The sequence below is a fragment of the Coenobita brevimanus genome, chromosome 1 (assembly GCF_032717465.1).
Source record: "Coenobita brevimanus isolate Jiangsu-jjx chromosome 1, ASM3271746v2, whole genome shotgun sequence".
Taxonomy (NCBI): Eukaryota; Metazoa; Arthropoda; class Malacostraca; order Decapoda; family Coenobitidae; genus Coenobita; species Coenobita brevimanus.
This window is the reverse complement of record NC_136954.1, coordinates 59,289,834-59,308,498: the sequence shown is the minus strand read 5'-3', so window position 1 is coordinate 59,308,498 and position 18,665 is coordinate 59,289,834. Positions and strand designations below refer to the sequence as shown.

General features: G+C 43.7%; 1 protein-coding gene across 1 annotated transcript in view; it reads right to left on the bottom strand.

Moving 5' to 3' along the window:
* Positions 1-15,662, bottom strand: part of LOC145399261 (serine/threonine-protein kinase SIK1-like) — a 102,816-nt gene extending 87,154 nt beyond the window's left edge. Inside the window, exon 1 of the mRNA XM_080271957.1 lies at positions 15,447-15,662. Coding sequence (XP_080128083.1) covers positions 15,447-15,569 — 123 coding nt within the window. The 5' untranslated portion in view covers positions 15,570-15,662. The remainder of the gene's footprint in view (positions 1-15,446) is intronic.
* Between the last annotated feature and the right edge of the window lie 3,003 nt (positions 15,663-18,665).

Genomic DNA, 18,665 nt, shown 5'->3' with positions numbered 1-18,665 from the left:
GAACGTGACGTGAAAATGAAGCGAACGTGATGTAAAAATGAAAAGCAGGGAGTATGAATAGCGATGAATAACCCAGACGTTCTATATTCGGTCCTGGGGGAGGGGGTGAATGTCTGGCGTGCGTGTGTGTGTGTGTGTGTGTGTGTGTGTGTGTGTGTGTGTGTGTGTCATATCTATCTACTACCTTCATTTGCCTTCTAACTCCCCAACCCCCTCTCTGTCTATCTGTATCTATCATTCTACCTATCGCGCGCGCACACACACACACACACACACACACACACACACACACACACACACACACACACACACACACACAAACTTCAGCACAGATATCTACTTCTCTCTCAGTTCAGTACATCTATCTCTTCTCATTTCAGTCCATCTACCTCACCCTCACCCTCACAAATGTACGTTAGCCTATCTCCCTCTCTCCCTCTGACCTTTGCTCAAATACAACATCCGTTTTGTACTGTACTACCTGTAACGCTGTAATAATATCGCCTCTGTAACACTGATATTCTATAAAAAAAAAACTAATATTATAAATTACCTCAGCAATATTCAAGTCAATTAATCATGCCTAGGACTTTTGCTAATTGTAGCCCCCTTACGACGAAGTCTCTCTCTCTCTCTCTCTCTCTCTCTCTCTCTCTCTCCTACGCAAAATACAATCGACTGGCAGTATCGTGTAGCTACGTAATATAAATATCATAACCTACTGCAAGGGCTAATGCGCTAATGGAGATCATTTTGATTCACTTCAACGTGAGCGGTTTCTTTCAGACAGGCGGACAGGTAGATGAAAAATACATTAATGCCATCATACAGTCTGGCCTCTCCCCTTCTTTTTAAACCATGAGATCGATGTAGAAACATACTAATTCACAGACAGACATACTAACTGACAGACAGGTGGACAGACAGACACAGACAGATATGCTAACAGGTACGGTAGATAGAAGATATAATGACATCATGTGTGGGAAACCATTTACGGTAGCTACATTTGTCCACTATAATTTCCACACCCTGAAAGATATAAAGACAAACTGAGAAAGAAAACCATTTACGGTGCGTTCGTCACCTCTTATCTTCCAGAATATGAATGACACAACAAATATCCTAATCGCAAGCTTATCTCCATTATCGCAAGGCTTATCTTAAATGGACTTACACTATCTTCCGTTTCACGACCGACCCTGAACACAATTCGCCCCTAGATTTGACGAGTTTAGCGTCACACACGGTATATTCTTTTTTAGCACTTTTTCCCGCCCCCTCGTGACGTCACTCCAACCGCTAGCCAATCAGAAAGAGGGAATGTGATCACGCGATCAAGTGACGTCTGAGGTAAACATTATTACCTGTATCATTACTACGATCACTGTTCAAATTTTTTTTCTTTTAAGCAATGAAAATGAAAGCTCCAACCAATGTCACCTCATACACCCCCCTCAAAAAAAACAATAAATAAATAAATAAATAAACATATATACTCGTATACCGTATATATCAAGTTCTTGGTATTTGAATATGCTTTCATTCTTCATCCTCGTTTTTAACTTATTTACTACAACAACACCTACTACTACTGCTGTTTTTATGTGAAGTGTGACGTTTCACGGTCAGACTAATCTGAATTCAGAATGGGTCTTTTAACATTCAAATAAGCACGAAAACCACAGAAGAGATTTCTGTAATTTAACACAGGGGAACAATTAGACGGCTGCTGAGACTTAAATTTAGGCTCAAAGGTCAAGGGTCAAGGTCACTAGGCGTTCAAAATACATGATGAAGTGTCGATCTGAATTTAGCATCTGAAGTGACAGGTCAAAGATACCCCCTCCTCTCTCTCTCTCTCTCTCTCTCTCTCTCTCTCTCTCTCTCCACGGCACGGCTAGTTACGGTACCATCACAACAGCCTAAGTTCACTGTACGAGACAACTGCAGGGGGCGGTTGCTTGCATGTGGTTGATGGATCTGCTCGGCCAGACGACTTGGGTTGTTTAGTTTCTCTCTCTCTCTCTCTCTCTCTCTCTCTCTCTCTCTCTCTCTCTTCACATCGTAACCCTGACCTACACATGTTTTCTATTCTTCTAGGGCTTCCCTATCGCCAAAGGAAGGGTTGTATCGAGGACGCTGATTGGTCGAGGGAAAAACTGCGTCATCCAGGCTGCCCAATCGCTTTACCCGTCCATTTTAGACCCACTGCAAGACCGGACCATCTTCTAGGAAGGAGAGTGATAGCCTTAATGAACCCTTACACATGCTAGAGAAGTGCGAGTGGGGATGGGGAGTCTGTAGGGGGCGATGCAGGTTCAAGTCGAAGTGTTGTAGTTGTGTGTGTGTGTGTGTGTGTGTGTGTGTGTGTGTGTGTGTGTGTGTGTGTGTGTGTGTGTGTGTGTGTGTGTGTGTGTGTGTGTGCCATGATCAAAAGTTCTCCAATACTTCCTTCCTGGCAGGAGCAATGTAAGACGCTACAGGAACTATTTATGCAATAACAGTACGAAGCACACAACAACAGAGTATGGGGAGTGTGGGATGCAAGGATACTCTCCGTCATTTGGGGAGGAATGAGAAATATGAACCGTAAAACACTGACACTACTTTTGCTCATGACTGTTCGTATTAAACCCTTCAGCCCGTGGATGTCCTTTCTACTGTATATTCCTTATATCTCCTGACGATTAAATTTAGCCTGAGGGAGTGTTTACAAAATGCAGAATTAGATATAGCCTTCACGAATTTCTTTACTAAAGATCCGCCCACAGTTGAGTAAAATCGTCTGGTGGTTGTAGGATTAAAAATGGTCATCGCTGGGAAGAGGTTAACTGCATGAGAGAGAGAGAGAGAGAGAGAGAGAGAGAGAGAGAGACAGACAGACAGACAGACAGAGACAGAGACAGAGAGAGAAAATACTGCTCGAATCTAGGAAAGACATTGAATGAGAGGGTTGTGTGTGTGTGTGTGTGTGTGTGTGTGTGTGTGTGTGTGTGTGTGTGTGTGTGTGTGTGTGTGTGTCATTCAGGTATTCATCCTATTCAGTGTGTGTGTGTGTGTGTGTGTGTGTGTGTGTGTGTGTGTGTGTGTGTGAGAGAGAGAGAGAGAGAGAGAGAGAGAGAATAAATAATTATTTTAAAAATTGCAGACACTGAATAGGATGAATATATACCTGAATGACACACACACACACACACACACACACACACACACACACACACACACACACACACACACACACACACAGAACCCTCTCTCATTCAATGTCTTTTATGCTCAAGCAGTAATTTCTCTCTCTCTCTCTCTCTCTCTCTCTCTCTCTCTCTCTCTCTCTCTCTCTCTCTCTCTCCAGCGTTAGTTACACCAGCAGAATGAGTCAGCATACTCCTTACCTGAATACACTGTGCAGTGTAGTGTAGTGTAGTGTAGTGTAATGTAGTGATGTGTGGCATGGTGTGGCGTATTGTGGTACTGGATAGTGGAATATGTTGCTATTGTGACGTGGTGATGATGTGTGGTAGAGGATGAGATAATTTTATTATATTTATGTGTACAAAGGTGATATATGGTGCTACTGTGATGTAAGATGGTGATTAATGATGCTACTGTGGCGATAATATAGTGTAGTGGTGGTGACGCTGTGATGTAGGATGGTGTTATTGTGTTATTGTGGTGAGGCATGTGGCGTGCGGTTGTGGTGGTGGTGGTGCTGTCTAGTGTACGAAGATAATGTACTGTATAATGTTTTTGTGGTGATGAATGCGTCATGTGGTCAAGGAAGATGATGAAGCTATGACATTTGTGTGGGTGACGTATTTTGTATGTAATACAGGAAGAGATATGATGTTTGTTTGCTGAAGTGTAGTGCAGGAAGGTGATATACCGGTATGATATTTGTGCGGTGTTGGTGTGGACTGTAGGAAGAGGGTTCTGTGTGGTGATGTATGCGATGTGTGGTGATGTATGATGTGTTTGTGGTGATGTATGAGATGTGTGGTGTAGGAGGATGTGTGGTGATGTATGATGCCTTTATGATGTATGCGATGTGTGGTGTAGGGGGATGTGTGGTGATGTATGATGCCTTTGTGGTGATGTATGCGATGTGTGATGTAGGAGGATGTGTGGTGATGTATATATGCGATGTGTGGTGTAGGTGGTTGTGTGGTGATGTATATATGCGATGTGTGGTGAAGGTGGATGTGTGGTGATGTATGACGTCTTTGTGGTGATGTATGCGATGTATGGTGATGTACGACGATTTTGTGATGATGGTGTGATATTTATGTAGCAATTTTGGGGAGAATCAGCAAAAGAATCAGCCATCTATTCATCACAAAGAGAAACGATATTATCAAAGTTTATATCAATAATAAACATTACCAGTACCATACCTAACTAACTCTATTATCCTCACCCTATTATTGTAACCTTTTCAATCAGTTATTACATTATTACTGTTATTTTCATTATTATTATTATTATTATTATTATTATTATTATTATTATTGTTGTTGTTATTAACTTCACTGAAAAATTATTCCTCCCCTCCTCCCTCCCTCTCTACCCCTCTGCTTCCCTCCCTCCTCCCCTCCTTCCTCCGATTCTAGATCTCTTTCTCTATCTTTCCTCTTGGTTCACTCTATCATCACCCAGAATGAGAGAGAGAGAGAGGGAGAGAGAGAGAGAGAGAGAGAGAGAGAGAGGGGGGGGCACGTGTGGGCGAGGAAGCGTTGTCATGGTAGCTAGAACCCCCCTTCTCTCTCTCTCTCTCTCTCTCTCTCTCTCTCTCTCTCTCTCTCTCACACATACACACATGGCAGCAGATATGGAATGAGAGGAAGTGGTAAACACAGAGATGATTATGATGATGACGATGATGATTACTAACTCCTTCAGTCTGAGGACATCTATAATACTGTTATTTTTGCTATGTATCTTCAGATGGTCTTGTTTCATTTTTGAGTTCTCTGTCTCTCTCTCCCTCTCCCTCTCTCTCTCTCTCTCTCTCTCTCTCTCTCTCTCTCTCTATCTATCTATCTATCTATCTGTCTACGTCTATCTTTAAATAGCCAGAAGTCATAATCCGAAAAGGGCCGGTCATAAACGAATCGCCTGCAAGTCAATCTGTCCTTCATCATCACGCTGCCCTTTCTCCACCTCACATCACTCTCACTCACACTCGTACACCTCTCCAGGCCATCCCTCCACCATATCCTCGGCCTCCACTTCCTCTTTTCGACCTAAAGGAAACTGATACAGCCTTCATCACCTCTCCTTAGCTGGGTAAAGTAGCCTAGGGTCTTCTTACACTAACTTCTTATGAGGCAAGTCACGAACAGCTGCCGTGGAAGGGATAGTGAGCCGTAGCATTTGTCTTTTTCGGCCACTGAGCGACGTGAAATAATCTCCCAAAAGGACGAACATCTGGGCCAAGTTCAGGGGAAAAGAGTATAGTTGAAGCAGGAATAAATACCAAACATCCTTGTACTAAAGGGATAATGAGGGGTGAAAAGGGTAGTAATAAAATTTTTCTCTATAGTGATGACAATGTGTGTGTGTGTGTGTGTGTGTGTGTGTGTGTGTGTGTGTGTGTGTGTGTGTGTGTGTGTGTGTGTGTGTGTGTGTGTGTGTGTGTGTGTGTGAGAGAGAGAGAGAGAGAGAGAGAGAGAGAGAAATAAGGGAGGGAGGGGTGAAAAGGAACGAGCGGGACGGGCTGGGAAGGTGGTGGGTGGCGGATGCAGGGCACGGCGGGAAGATGGTAGTTGTAGGCTGGGCAGCATGGGCGTGGTAAAACAAGGACAAAAAAAGTAAGCCGGAGTCACTCATGAACCTGTCTTATTGCGACGCAGGTGAGGTTAAGTCTCTCTCTCTCTCTCTCTCTGTATGTGTGTGTGTGTGTGTGTGTGTGTGTGTGTGTGTGTGTGTGTGTGTGTGTGTGTGTGTGTGTGTGTGTGTGTGTGTGTGTGTGTGAAATGGTAGGACAAATTAGTAAAAAAAAAAAGAAAAAGCTATATTAGGGTGATGAAGGGCAAAACTAACATTTTTTAGGCTAATGATGAGGTGGCTGGCTGGAGGAGGCGAGCGAGACCAAGAGGAGTATTTTACGTGGCATAACGATATGGAGCTTTGTAGTGCCCCATTTTTGGCGATTTTTTCTTTGTATTACACCTTAGCAGTCTGTTGTATGGGATGTATATCGTTTTCAATTCGACATGGTTTGCTTCAGTATTATACAAGGACTGTGATGAGGTGTAATGTCCAGAATCTAGTAGCTAAGAATGATGTGTTACCATCCATCCATCATCCAATCCCATGTCGCCCCATGAGGAACGTAGGAGCCAGGACTGGGCGAGTTGGTCCAGACATTTAAGATCAGAGTGACCAGCCTCACTCATCCCTGAGTGGCATTACGTAAGCAATAAGCCCCAACCATCCCTTGGATATAAACCTATGCAGGCACAATCCGAATGGAGAGCCTTAATTACCCACTAAACCACCAGACGCCATGATGTGTTACGAGATCTAAATTGCGGCGTCAGGCTAGAGACACAAACAGAGAGATAGATAAAGTCGCCTGGCGTACAAATATTAAAAACAAAAATACAGAACTAGCACAAAGATGCTCGATCATCAGGGCCCTGATATGTGGCTTCGCTATTCTACCAGAGTTGAGGATTTCGTTTCCGAATAAAACATAAGGAGTGACTGACGGACAACTCACTTCCCATAGAAGCCCCCTTATCTAAAAAAGGCGTCCTTGGGCTGAAACAGATAAGAGAAATTGTATACCCTACTAATTCCACTATCTGTCTATGAAGCTGCTGGAGAGGGACGCCTTCGCGTGTTGGCACTGATATAATCGGGCGACCTGGTTATACGAACGTCTCTCATCTACTTCCCTGTCCCCCAGTAGGACGATGGCAGACTGCAGCAGGGGAGGCAAGTTCAGTCTGTGGTGCACGTGGTTCACATCTCTAATGAACCTGAGGCTACAACTACTACTACCGATGAAAACTATTATGATTACATTATCTACTCATTCCCCACTAACTAACATACTACATAGGCCTATCTACTCCACTATACACCATTAAAGTTGACCTAATTACCCATCCCTCCTCTACACACACACCATAACCTATATAGGCCTGCTCTGTATTCCTCGACCTCACCAATCTCCCTAACTCCCCCCCCTCTCTCCTCTCTCTCTCTCTTCCTTTCTCTCTCTCTCTCTCTCTCTCTCTCTCTCTCTCTCTCTCTCTCTCTCTCTCTCTCTTTCTCTCTCTCTCTCCCTCTCTCTCTCTCTCTCTCTCTCTCTCTCTCTCTCTCTCTCTCTCTCTCTCAAGACCCCAGATATAAGGAAAAGCACGCTCTGTATACCTTCCCCCACCCCATCTCTTACTGTCATTCCCTCTCCCCTCCCCTCCCCTCTCCTCCCCATTCCTCTTCCCTCACTATCTCATACCCTTTCCTTTCCTTCCCTCTTCTCCCCACCCCCTTCCGCACAGTATCTCTCTCTTCCACCTATCTCCCTTACTCCCATCTGCCATCCCATCTCCTCCTCTCCCGTCCTTTCATGAAGAATGAATAAACATGAAAAATGGGGCGAAGAAAGAAATATGCGAATAAAAATGAATGGATGAATTACTAATGAATGAATGAAAGGAAATGAATGATGAAAGAAAACAGCAGATGAATAATTGATACGATATATAAAAGTAAATCCGGGGACGATTACAGAATAAAGAATGAATGAATTAATGGACAAACCAGGCATACGTGCATACATACATATATACGGTACATATACAACTGTTTTATACATATACACCGGTATACATTGTGTGAATATCTATCTACCAACCCATCAATGGGTTTATCAATCAGCCAATCTATCCATCTATCTCTCTAGCCTATCTATCTAACTATCTGGTCGATGCATGACGCTACATTCTATGAGGGGTGGCCTCGACAAAAAATCTCAAGGGTGTCTCTGACCCTATTCAGCAACGACCCCCTTTTCCACACGACATCTCATCCTCCCCTCATAATCTCTCCAGCCTTGTGTGTGTGTGTGTGTGTGTGTGTGTGTGTGTGTGTGTGTGTGTGTGTGTGTGTGTGTGTGTGTGTGTGTGTGTGTGTGTGTGTGTGTGTAAGATATCGACCATGAACTGATAAAACATATTGATTTAGGTCACACAATCCTCCACCCGCTCACCTCTCCTCACTATCACCACTCTACATCACTAGACACCTCCTCCCCCTAACACCACCCCTCACTATCACCACACATCATCATACACTTCCTCCTCAACCCCAACACCACCCCACTTTATCATCACACACCTCATCCCCCTTACACCATCTCCTCCATATCGCTACACATCATCACCATACACCCCCTCTCTCAACCTTGACACCATCCACTCCCTAATACAACACTACGTCACCATACACCTTCCCCTCCCCTCTACATCACCTCCTCCTGACCACCACACTAAACCACTATACACACCATCCCCTTCATACCACCCCCTCTCTATCACCACACTACATCAGCTCTCACCATAATACCATCCCCTCCCTATCACCAGACTGCATCACCATACACCCTCTCCCCAGCCCTAACACTATCTCCATACACCTTTCCTATAGCCACACTGCATCACTATACACCCTCACCCAAACCCTAACACCATCCTCATCCTATCGCCACACTGCATAACCATACACCCTCTCCCCAACCCTAACACCATTCCCTTCCTATCGCCACACTGCATCACCATACACCCTCTCCTCAGGCCTAACACCATCCCCTTCCTATTGCCACACTGCATCAACATACACCCCTTCTCTGAACATAACACCACCCCCTTCCTGACACCACACACTCCTTCACTGCACTTTACACCATGCATACCATTCTGCACTCTCTCATACTCCATATACTCCTGCAACCCATCCCACTATACCAGTCACGACAACACCACTGCGCCGCAGCCACTAATACCACCATGCCATTGCCTATCTGACATCAAAATCCCCACCACACTACACCTGACACCGCAGACACCACCACATCATACCTGACACCAAATCCCCACCATATCACACTAATATCACAGCCATCACAACCACCTCCTCACCACCCTTGATACTACCACTACACCACACCACAATCACTCCACCACACCATACCACATCACACTACACCAAAATGACTCGCTACATAAGATTCCCTATAACTCTGTGGTTGATGGGGGAGGTGGACATTAGAACATAAGACAACAAACCTCCCTCTTGTCTACTCTAAAAGTCTCATAAGAACATAACAAGAGCACAACAAACGTTCCTTTTATCTCTTCTCTGTGTTTCAGTAAATGTTTCATGTGAACTACACAAACGGGAATAAACTTTCCTCTTGTCTCTCTCTTAGCCTACGTTACAGAAACTAAAGGTTTCTGAGAAAATAAGCAAAAAACTGATATGACAAACGTTTCACGTGTCCCTTGTTTCCATAAATATTTCCTACGAACATAAAAACACCCCAGATGATAATAGGGTATAAGCTCCTCTTGTCTTTTCTTAATGTTTCATAACAATATAATGAAAAGATGCGCCAAACTATAATAGGAGGATTAGTCTATACCAAGTAGAAAATAAGACAAAGATGACAACAAATGAAAGCTGAGGGTATGAAGGGTTGGGGGAGGGGGGGAAAGGTATGGGTGGGGATAGATGGTATGAGTGTTAAGTGAAGGGTGTGGGCGTGGGTGGGGTGTGAGTGTAGGATGTGGCTGTCGATGTGGGTGGAGGGCGAGAGTGAGGGTGAGAGTGTGTGTGGGTGTAGGTATGGTGTGGATGTGGGTGTGGGTGAAAGGTGTGAGTGAGGGTGTAGGTGTGGGTGTGGGTGGAGGGTGAGGGTGAGGGTGTGTGTGGGTTTGGGTGTAGATGTGGGTGGGAGTGTGAGGCAGGTGTGACTGCCCTCTGATATGTGATAACGTCAGCTAAGCACTGGCAACTAGGCCTACAGTACAATACTGTACCGTACACTTGTAACTGACCCTTACACCACCACCACCACTACCAGCACAACCACCAACATCACCACCATTACTATCACCACCACCACCATTACTAACACCAACACCACCACCATTACTAACACCAACACCACCACCATTACTAACACCAACACCACCACCATTACTAACACCAACACCATCATTACTATCACCACCACCACCACCATTACTACCACCAACACCACCACCATTACTACCACCACTGCTACCACCAACACCACCACCATTACTACCACCAACACGACCACTATTACTGCCACCAACCTCACAACCACAACTACCACCAACACCACCACCATTACTACCACCAACACCACCACTATTACTGCCACCAACCTCACAACCACAATTACCACCACCCCCACCACCATCAAAATAATGGCTTACCAGTAAGCTACAGCTATCCCTTGAGCCAGCAACAGTTGTCAACACCATATAACTACTCTGGTAACCATTTCCATTTTAGGCTAATGTTTTAAGAGACTGTAAAACTGAGGCTAATATCATTTAGCTACCAAACCGAAACTCAAACTGGTGTGAAAATGTTACCATAATTATCAATTAATGTTACTTCTAAATTTTGTTCTCAATAACAGACTATTTAATCCAGATGAGGAGATAATGAAGAATGGGAATAATTAAGACACTGCATGTAAGTGAGGCGGAAGAGGATAGAAGGGGGAAACCAGGGAAGAGATGGAGGGATGGGGTAGAGGACAGAATGACATGAAGGCGATTCATCTGTGGCCCAGCGGACTCTGCGGAGTTGCTAGCCGTCTGGCCATGAGGGAGGCGGGGGCTGCGGGGGGCGTGAGGTCGATGTGGGGGGGGCAGTGCGGTGCGCGAAATAATGTCAGTATATATATATATATATATATATATATATATATATATATATATATATATATATATATATATCTGTATGTATGTATACTTATTACACTACTGTAGCTACTACTACCGGTACTCACCAAAATACCGCATGAAACTTTTCAAAAGTGTTACAACACCTGACAATAAATGCTATTATGATTACGATTGGTATTACAGTATACGACACGTCCGAAATCCTTTGAAATTAAAAAATACAAATACTGCGATAAAAGATTATAATACAGACATGATATTATTGCAGGGTATATTATATTTCTGAGAAGAAAATATCACATACTGTACAGGTGGGCTATATGTTGCTCTTGAAATTATCATTATGTAAGTTATTCAATGTGCAAGTTTCCAGTACCTATAAATATCATTACACTGTACGAATTCAACATTTCCTGCACCGAACAATGACTGCATCACAGCAATACCATATATAAATGTTACAATTTACTTTTTTTTTTTTTGTTACTGTTTATCTTAAAACGACTAAATTCTCCTATTACTGTATTGTGATTCACCAAAAATCTGCTTACACATTCACCCACGTTGATTTTTTCGGTTCTTGCTTGTTCAACAGTACACCAAGATCAATAAGTAGTGGAAGGGGGGGGGGCTGGGGTTCAGGGATTTAGTAGGGGAGCGTACCCCTCCCCGTAGCTGAGCTACAGCTGTGACCACTCTTTTCTGTATTAAGACATCTAATTACAGATACATACACAGACACACAGATAGATAGTAAGCCTGACAAGCTGACACAACGATATGGATAAATAGCCTAGATAAGAAAGACCTCCCCTAAGGCTAAAGATAAACCTGAACTTAAAGCATGTTAACAATGGGCCGAGCATCCTGGCGGCCATCCTCCCACCCCACCCACGGGAGGGCGGGAGCCACACCAGCCACAACTTAGGCTACTTGGTGGCTCGGTCGCTTTGATACTGGCTTCACATTCAGGAGACGCCCCAGAATAGTGGGTTCGAGCCCCACAGAGTGTGAAAAAGTCTGCAGGGTGGCCGCTCACAAGTTAATTCCTGGCTAGGCTACAGTAATCAAATACCCAAACCTACAATATACCATCGTCATGTGTTATGCTGCCTGGGCCTTATACCTGTCCTACCCTCCTTCTAACTCCACTATATTAGGCTACAGGAGGGTGGTCGTGGGGTCGAGGGGTTGGGAAAATTGCGGTACCAACCCTCCCTCAAAATAGTACTGTAAGAAGAAGAAGAAGAAAGAAATAGAAATAATGAAAAGTCTGATGTGATCGTCGCCTTTAGCAGCTCTCCACGGGCAGCCTTATCTTAGCTTGGTGGGGGTGAGGTGACAGCAACAGGGTCTGAGGTCACCTGTAATGACACACCCCACCCCACCCACGCTCACCCTGGCCACTCCTTCTACTCTCCACGACCCTCCCCCATCCTACTCTTACACCCACACCTTCTCTCTCTCTCTCTCTCTCTCTCTCTCTCTCTCTCTCTCTCTCTCTCTCTCTCTCCTGTACACACACCCACACACACACACACCCACACACACGCACACACATACACACCTCCCCCCAAGGCTACATTTGGCTGTCTTCTAATGTATTGCACTAATACCTTTTTATCGCTATCACAAACCTGTTATGAAGAATTGTGTTTCAAGAATCTTGCCAATCTATCAATGATCCTGTATTTGTAGTGGTAACCTTTATACACTGTACACACTTTCACAAACTATTCACACACCCTAGCCACCATCATACGACTCTACATAACTCTCTCTCTCTCTCTCTCTCTCCTCTCACTTTCACACACTATCACCACACTCTAAAGTATATACTTTCACGCACGCATGCACGTAAACTCTCCTCACTCCACCCCTCCACACATATGCACACACCCTCCTCACTTTTCTACACACACACACACACACACTTTCTTCACCTCCCACACACCTCACACCATTACCCACTCTAACAAGTTAAGTGCGGTGCGTTTATCGTTGTTTTGATAGTAAACTCGGGCACAAGAGAGAGAGAGAGAGAGAGAGAGAGAGAGAGAGAGAGCTCAGGGACTAAGAATTGATATAAAACAAGAAACAATATAAAGCACAACACTCTCCATAACAAGCAAATTCTAGCATGCCTACTCACCACATCCACGTATGATTATCATGCCGTAAGTATGTACTAGATAGGAAAACAACACCGGAATCAAGATAACAGTATTCTAAGGATTAATGTTGCGTGTTATCATTCCACGTTAAACTCCGCCCATTTCCACCCCAAACGTTCTTTGCTTTAGAACATGTCAACATTTTATTTAGCTACCACTTTCAGCAGCTTATCGGCCACCATCGTAAAAATCAATCGTCTTATCCAGATCTACATTCGTTCCACTTTAACCTTCTTCCAGTTGCGATATATGATCAGGTTAAGTAAGTTTTTGAAGGTCGGAGACGATCTGCATCCTTTGTCTTCCTGTCCTTTGGAGTTGTCATTTGAATTCCGGTTTTATTTATTTATTGATTTATTCTAGTTTAATGACCATCGTAAGAGGGTTTAAAATATGACTGACAAAATTATCTCCAACACCAAATCGCTACATGGTCTAGTGCGTTTTGTAGTGTTAAGGAATTAATTACCGGCATACTGTTTCCCGCGCCGCCGACATCTGGCATCTCTTCGGGGTTTCACGGTTATCCTTCTTAATATCGGAGTGATTGATGGCCATGAAATGTTATCTTTGCTCTGAAAATAATTGCGTTATGATGGTCAACCCCTGCACTACGACAAGTTCTGCTTAAGTTCATTAATATCGTCTGATGGCAACATAAAACAAAATCGCTATCGAAGTGAAGAGATTAATGGATATTATTGTCGGACTCTTGGAAAATCGTCAGAGTAGATGCATAAAATGAAAACAGCATCATCGTAGTGAATGGTCCAGGCCATACGCTACGACGAAAGTGAATAAGGAGATGCTCTTCATGAAGAGTTTGACTTGGAGATACAATAGACAATAAAGTACCGTACATTATACAGACATGAAAGGCGAAATTAAAGTACTGTACATTAAAACATTTAGAGTGACGAAATACCGTACCTACAGCTGACGACAGGAAGTGTAACGGATGAAAATATATTCTGATGGTTGTAAAAGCGGGTGTATTATGATGGCTGTAAAAGCGACGAATTAAGTACATTATGAAGGTAAGAGTGATCTGGGCGAAGAATGTGCGTAAGTACCGTACATCATGACAGTTACAAGATCACAAATTACCGTTCATTAACACGTTCGTAAAGAAATGATTTTAAGTGACGACGGTTGCAAAGTTAATAAATTTTCGAATTCTGTAAAAATGACGAATAGAAAGTTAGGAAGGCCTCGGACTGAGTAATTACAAATGCTAGAAAGCATGTCACGCATTAAGTGGAATATAAAGTGTAAAGTAAAATAAAGTCTCGAATTAAATGCATAGTGGTTGCAGTAACGCAATAAAGGGATGAGAACATGCTATTACGTTAAGATACAGATATAATGCCCATGAGTTAAGTAAACCAATGTACTGTATCTACACCTACACTGCTTACTGTTATGGCTTGTTCGATCCATTTCTCACTATGACCTCCTGCCAGTCTAATCTTAAGTATATGTGCTTTGAGTTGAGAAAGGCGTGTTATTTGTCGTGGAGTACTTGTACCATTGTTATTAAGTATTCCTATTTTTAAATACTACTACTACTTGTTGCAGCAGCAGTAGTAGTAGCAATAGCAGTAGAATTAAAACTGGTAAATTTTCTACTTAAACTGCTATCAAGCTTCAGGTATTCAATGACATTTTGCTGCTGCTGCTGCTGCTGCTGCTGCTACTACTACTACTACTACTACTACTACTAATACTACTACTACTACTACTACAACTAATACAAATACTACTACACTACTACTACACTAATAATGATATTATAATCATCATCGTAATCATACCTCAAATCGGGAAATTTGGAAGAGGAAAACATGGCACTCAAAGAAATATCACCAGAAACCACAAGAGATAGTGGATGACGTCAACAGCAGTCAGAAATATTAAACCAAAACTAAAAATAATAGTCACAAATACGGTAGCTGCATTTTATGGTAACACAGCGGGATGGCAATGGGATTCAAAAAGGGACGATAGGAATTGCCATGACAACGAGGATTACGGCTCCAGGATGACAATGGATATATGGCAACCAGGATTAAAATGTGACTAGCCTGGTATGGCAACGTCGGGAAGACTATGACACGAAGACACAATGGCACCGTTGGCACAACGGCACCGAATCGCCACCACCACCGAACGTGACAGCGAGAACAATGGCACCAGAAAGGGACCGTGAGGAAGGATGACAGGATGGCGCCGGGATGGATGGCAGGATGGCGACGAGGGGGAGGGAGGCTGGAGGTGTCAGGTGGGAGGGACGGCGCCAGCGGACACGGCGACTCACCTCAGTTTTGGTGATGCGGTGGCGAGCAAGCTTCACTACGGCAAAGTTACCCTTCCCGATCGTCTTTTCGATGTCATAGAAGCCCACCTTAACGGGCGCCTTCGGTTTCTCGGCCATGACCATTTCCAGGCCGAAGGGTTTTTAATTCTAGCGTAATTTACTTTGGTATTTTTGTCTTTTTCTTTTTTTTCATATGCGGGCGTGGTGGAGCCGCGTCATGGCTGTGCGTGTATCCCCCTCACCGTCTCGAGCCACACTACGCTGCCTGAGTCCAGCCTTGCTGACGTCACACCCGCCATTCACCCCGGCACAATCATTGCCAATAACTCACACGTAAACTATTCATTTATATTATTACGCCGTTAACTTGATTACTGTCTCCTAAATTCTATCCTCAGTACATCGGAATCAGCTCTAGTGTATGTCTGACTAGTATAATCCAATCGAGCTATGGTAAATCAAGAGTTAAAATGTGCATATTGACAAAGCGTGGCACCTTATTTAAATGGATCTTGCTAGGTACAAGCTCTACCCTTCCTCACTTTTCTTAATGATGAAGTTTTCGGAAAATTCTCACGATTCTATGGATTTTTCAGTGGTTAGGTCATGGAGTCCCGGAGAGAGGGGGGGGTTTTCTATAAGTTTCTTGTGAAGAGAGAGGGAGGGAAGAATAATGAGAAGGAGCAGGAGAGGAGAAGGAAGGTTGTGAATGAGGAGGGACTGGAACAAACTAACCTGAGCTCACCTGACTCTCTCTCTCTCTCTCTCTCTCTCTCTCTCTCTCTCTCTTGTTCCTTCCCCCACCTCCTGCCCAACCTTCTCTCTCTCTCTCTCTCTTGTTCCTTCCCCCACCTCCTGCCCAACCTTCTCTCTCTCTCTCTCTCTTGTTCCTTCCCCCACCTCCTGCCCAACCTTCTCTCTCTCTCTCTCTCTCTCTCTCTCTCTTGTTCCTTCCCCCACCCCCTGCCCAACCTTCTCTCTCTCTCTCTCTCTCTCTCTCTCTCTCTCTCTCTCTCTCTCTCTCTCTCTTGTTCCTTCCCCCCCCCCCTCCCCAACCTTCTCTCTCTCTCTCTCTCTCTCTCTCTCTCTCTCTCTCTCTCTCTCTCTCTCTCTCTCTTGTTCCTTCCCCCACCCCCTGCCCAACCTTTTTTCTCTCTCTCTCTCTCTCTCTCTCTCTCTCTCTCTCTCTCTCTCTCTCTCTCTCTCTCTCTCTCTCTCTCTCGTGTTCCTTCCCCAACCCCCTGCCCAACCCTCTCTCTCTCTCTCTCTCTCTCTCTCTCCACAACGAGAGGTCCATCTCATGCTGGGTAAAATCGTCTGGCGGTAGCAAGTATAAAACAGTAAACCGGGCCATTTTAGCGAAGGACTTTTTGGAGTGTCAAACCTCTCTACAACTCCGTCCTTCCTAAGCGAAAAAAAATCGTCTGGAGTAGCAGATATTTCCTAGATTGAATAAAATCGTCTGGAGGTAGCAGTGGTTTCTTCCTAGACTGAATAAAATCGTCTGAAGGTAGGAGTGGTTTCTTCCTAGACAATAAAATCGTCTGGAGGCAGCAGCAGTTTCTTCCTAAACAGAATAGGCTACAAGCGCCAAAATCCAAGGGAAAAATCGTCATCGAAGAGAACGGTTCACATCCTTCAATGAGGTGCCTTTATCTTTTATTTTTGTGCTCTCCAGACGATTTTTTTTTTTTTTTTTTTTTTCATTTTAAAGCCGGCATTTCAAACCGGATGAGTTAAATTTAGACCCGTATTCTGGTCGGGTAAGGAAGCTCCCTAACACCTTTCTCCTTAACAATTTATTTTTGGATATAAGTGGTTAATGTCCTTTTGTACGTTATCTATGCGGAGTATGGCAATGTTAGAAGAATTCTTATAACAGAATAAGACAGATGTAATAAGCAAAATAAATCGCTTAGGAATAGGTGTAAAGGAGATTTCTTAATCGACGAGAATGCAGGCCATAGCCTTCCATAATCCCTTCAGCACTATATAAGTCAGCTTGTTTTCATCTGACGGAACTGGACTATACTCTCACAACTTGATTACTGTCATTGTTGCCTGAAACTCATTGAGCCATATCAGTCCCGAACGAATGAATCTCCTTGGTTACTAGTCAGATCAGTCCTGCAATTTGACTACATCCCACCATCAACTGTGTGTCAGATTCAGATTGTTGTTGTTGTTCTTCTTCTTGTAGCTCTAGGTTCATCTGAATGTGAACCCAGTGGACTGCAGGCTGAAGTTTTCCTCCTCCTGCAGTGCACCCTCCTTTGCAAGGCAGCTGAGCCACCTGGTTATAGTATGCCTCCACATGAAGCCGTCCCTGTCAGCAGGTTCAGTTAAACCGATAATAAAATTGTCTTAAAGTAAGGAAAAGTGTCTTAAGGTAACAATAATAAATAATAAATAAATAAAACTCAGCCTTCAGGCTGAGATGATATAAGCTGAATGAAATCGCCTATAGGTAGCAAGAGTACAATAAAACACAGGGTGGTCTGTAAATAGCACTTGTTTGGAAACTCACCAGGGGTATCATGTGTTGCGGGGACGGCTCAGTCTGCTGGTATGGGCGTGGGTGTAGCAGTGGGCGGGGTGTATGCGGCGAGTTATACAAGGTGGTCCTTATATAACACTTCTCTTCCACATCAGCAGAATACACCGTCCCCACGACACATAAGATACTGCCAGATGCTGTAGTGGAGAGATATTTTCGGACCACCCTGTATATGACCCACCCTGTATACTGTAGGTTACAGAGATATACTGTAGGGGCAAAAACAAACTACTGTAACCAACTCTGCAGGTATTTAACTCACTATCATACGTATAACTCATTTCAACTAACCTAATTTAACTTATCGTTTACCTGTGTTGGCAGAATTAGTTAACATACGTGACTACGCTTTGTATGTATGTATGTATGTTTGTGTATGCGCCCTTGCATGTTTCTGTATGTATGTATGTACCTGGGACAGAGTGCACGCTTGCCAGTAAGTGTGTTTGTATGTTTGCGTTTGTTCGTTTGCGAGTGTGTATTTTTTCTGAATCAACTCATTCCATCTTCAGAACCTTATCAGTATTTAAAAAAAAAAATAAAGGAGTTATTAGAAGTTTAAATGCATTCCCTCAGACACAAATGAATTACGTTCCATTTAAACTCCTCATGCTCACTTCGACTTTAGCAACTTATTAGGGCTAACACCTGACCAGTTTATT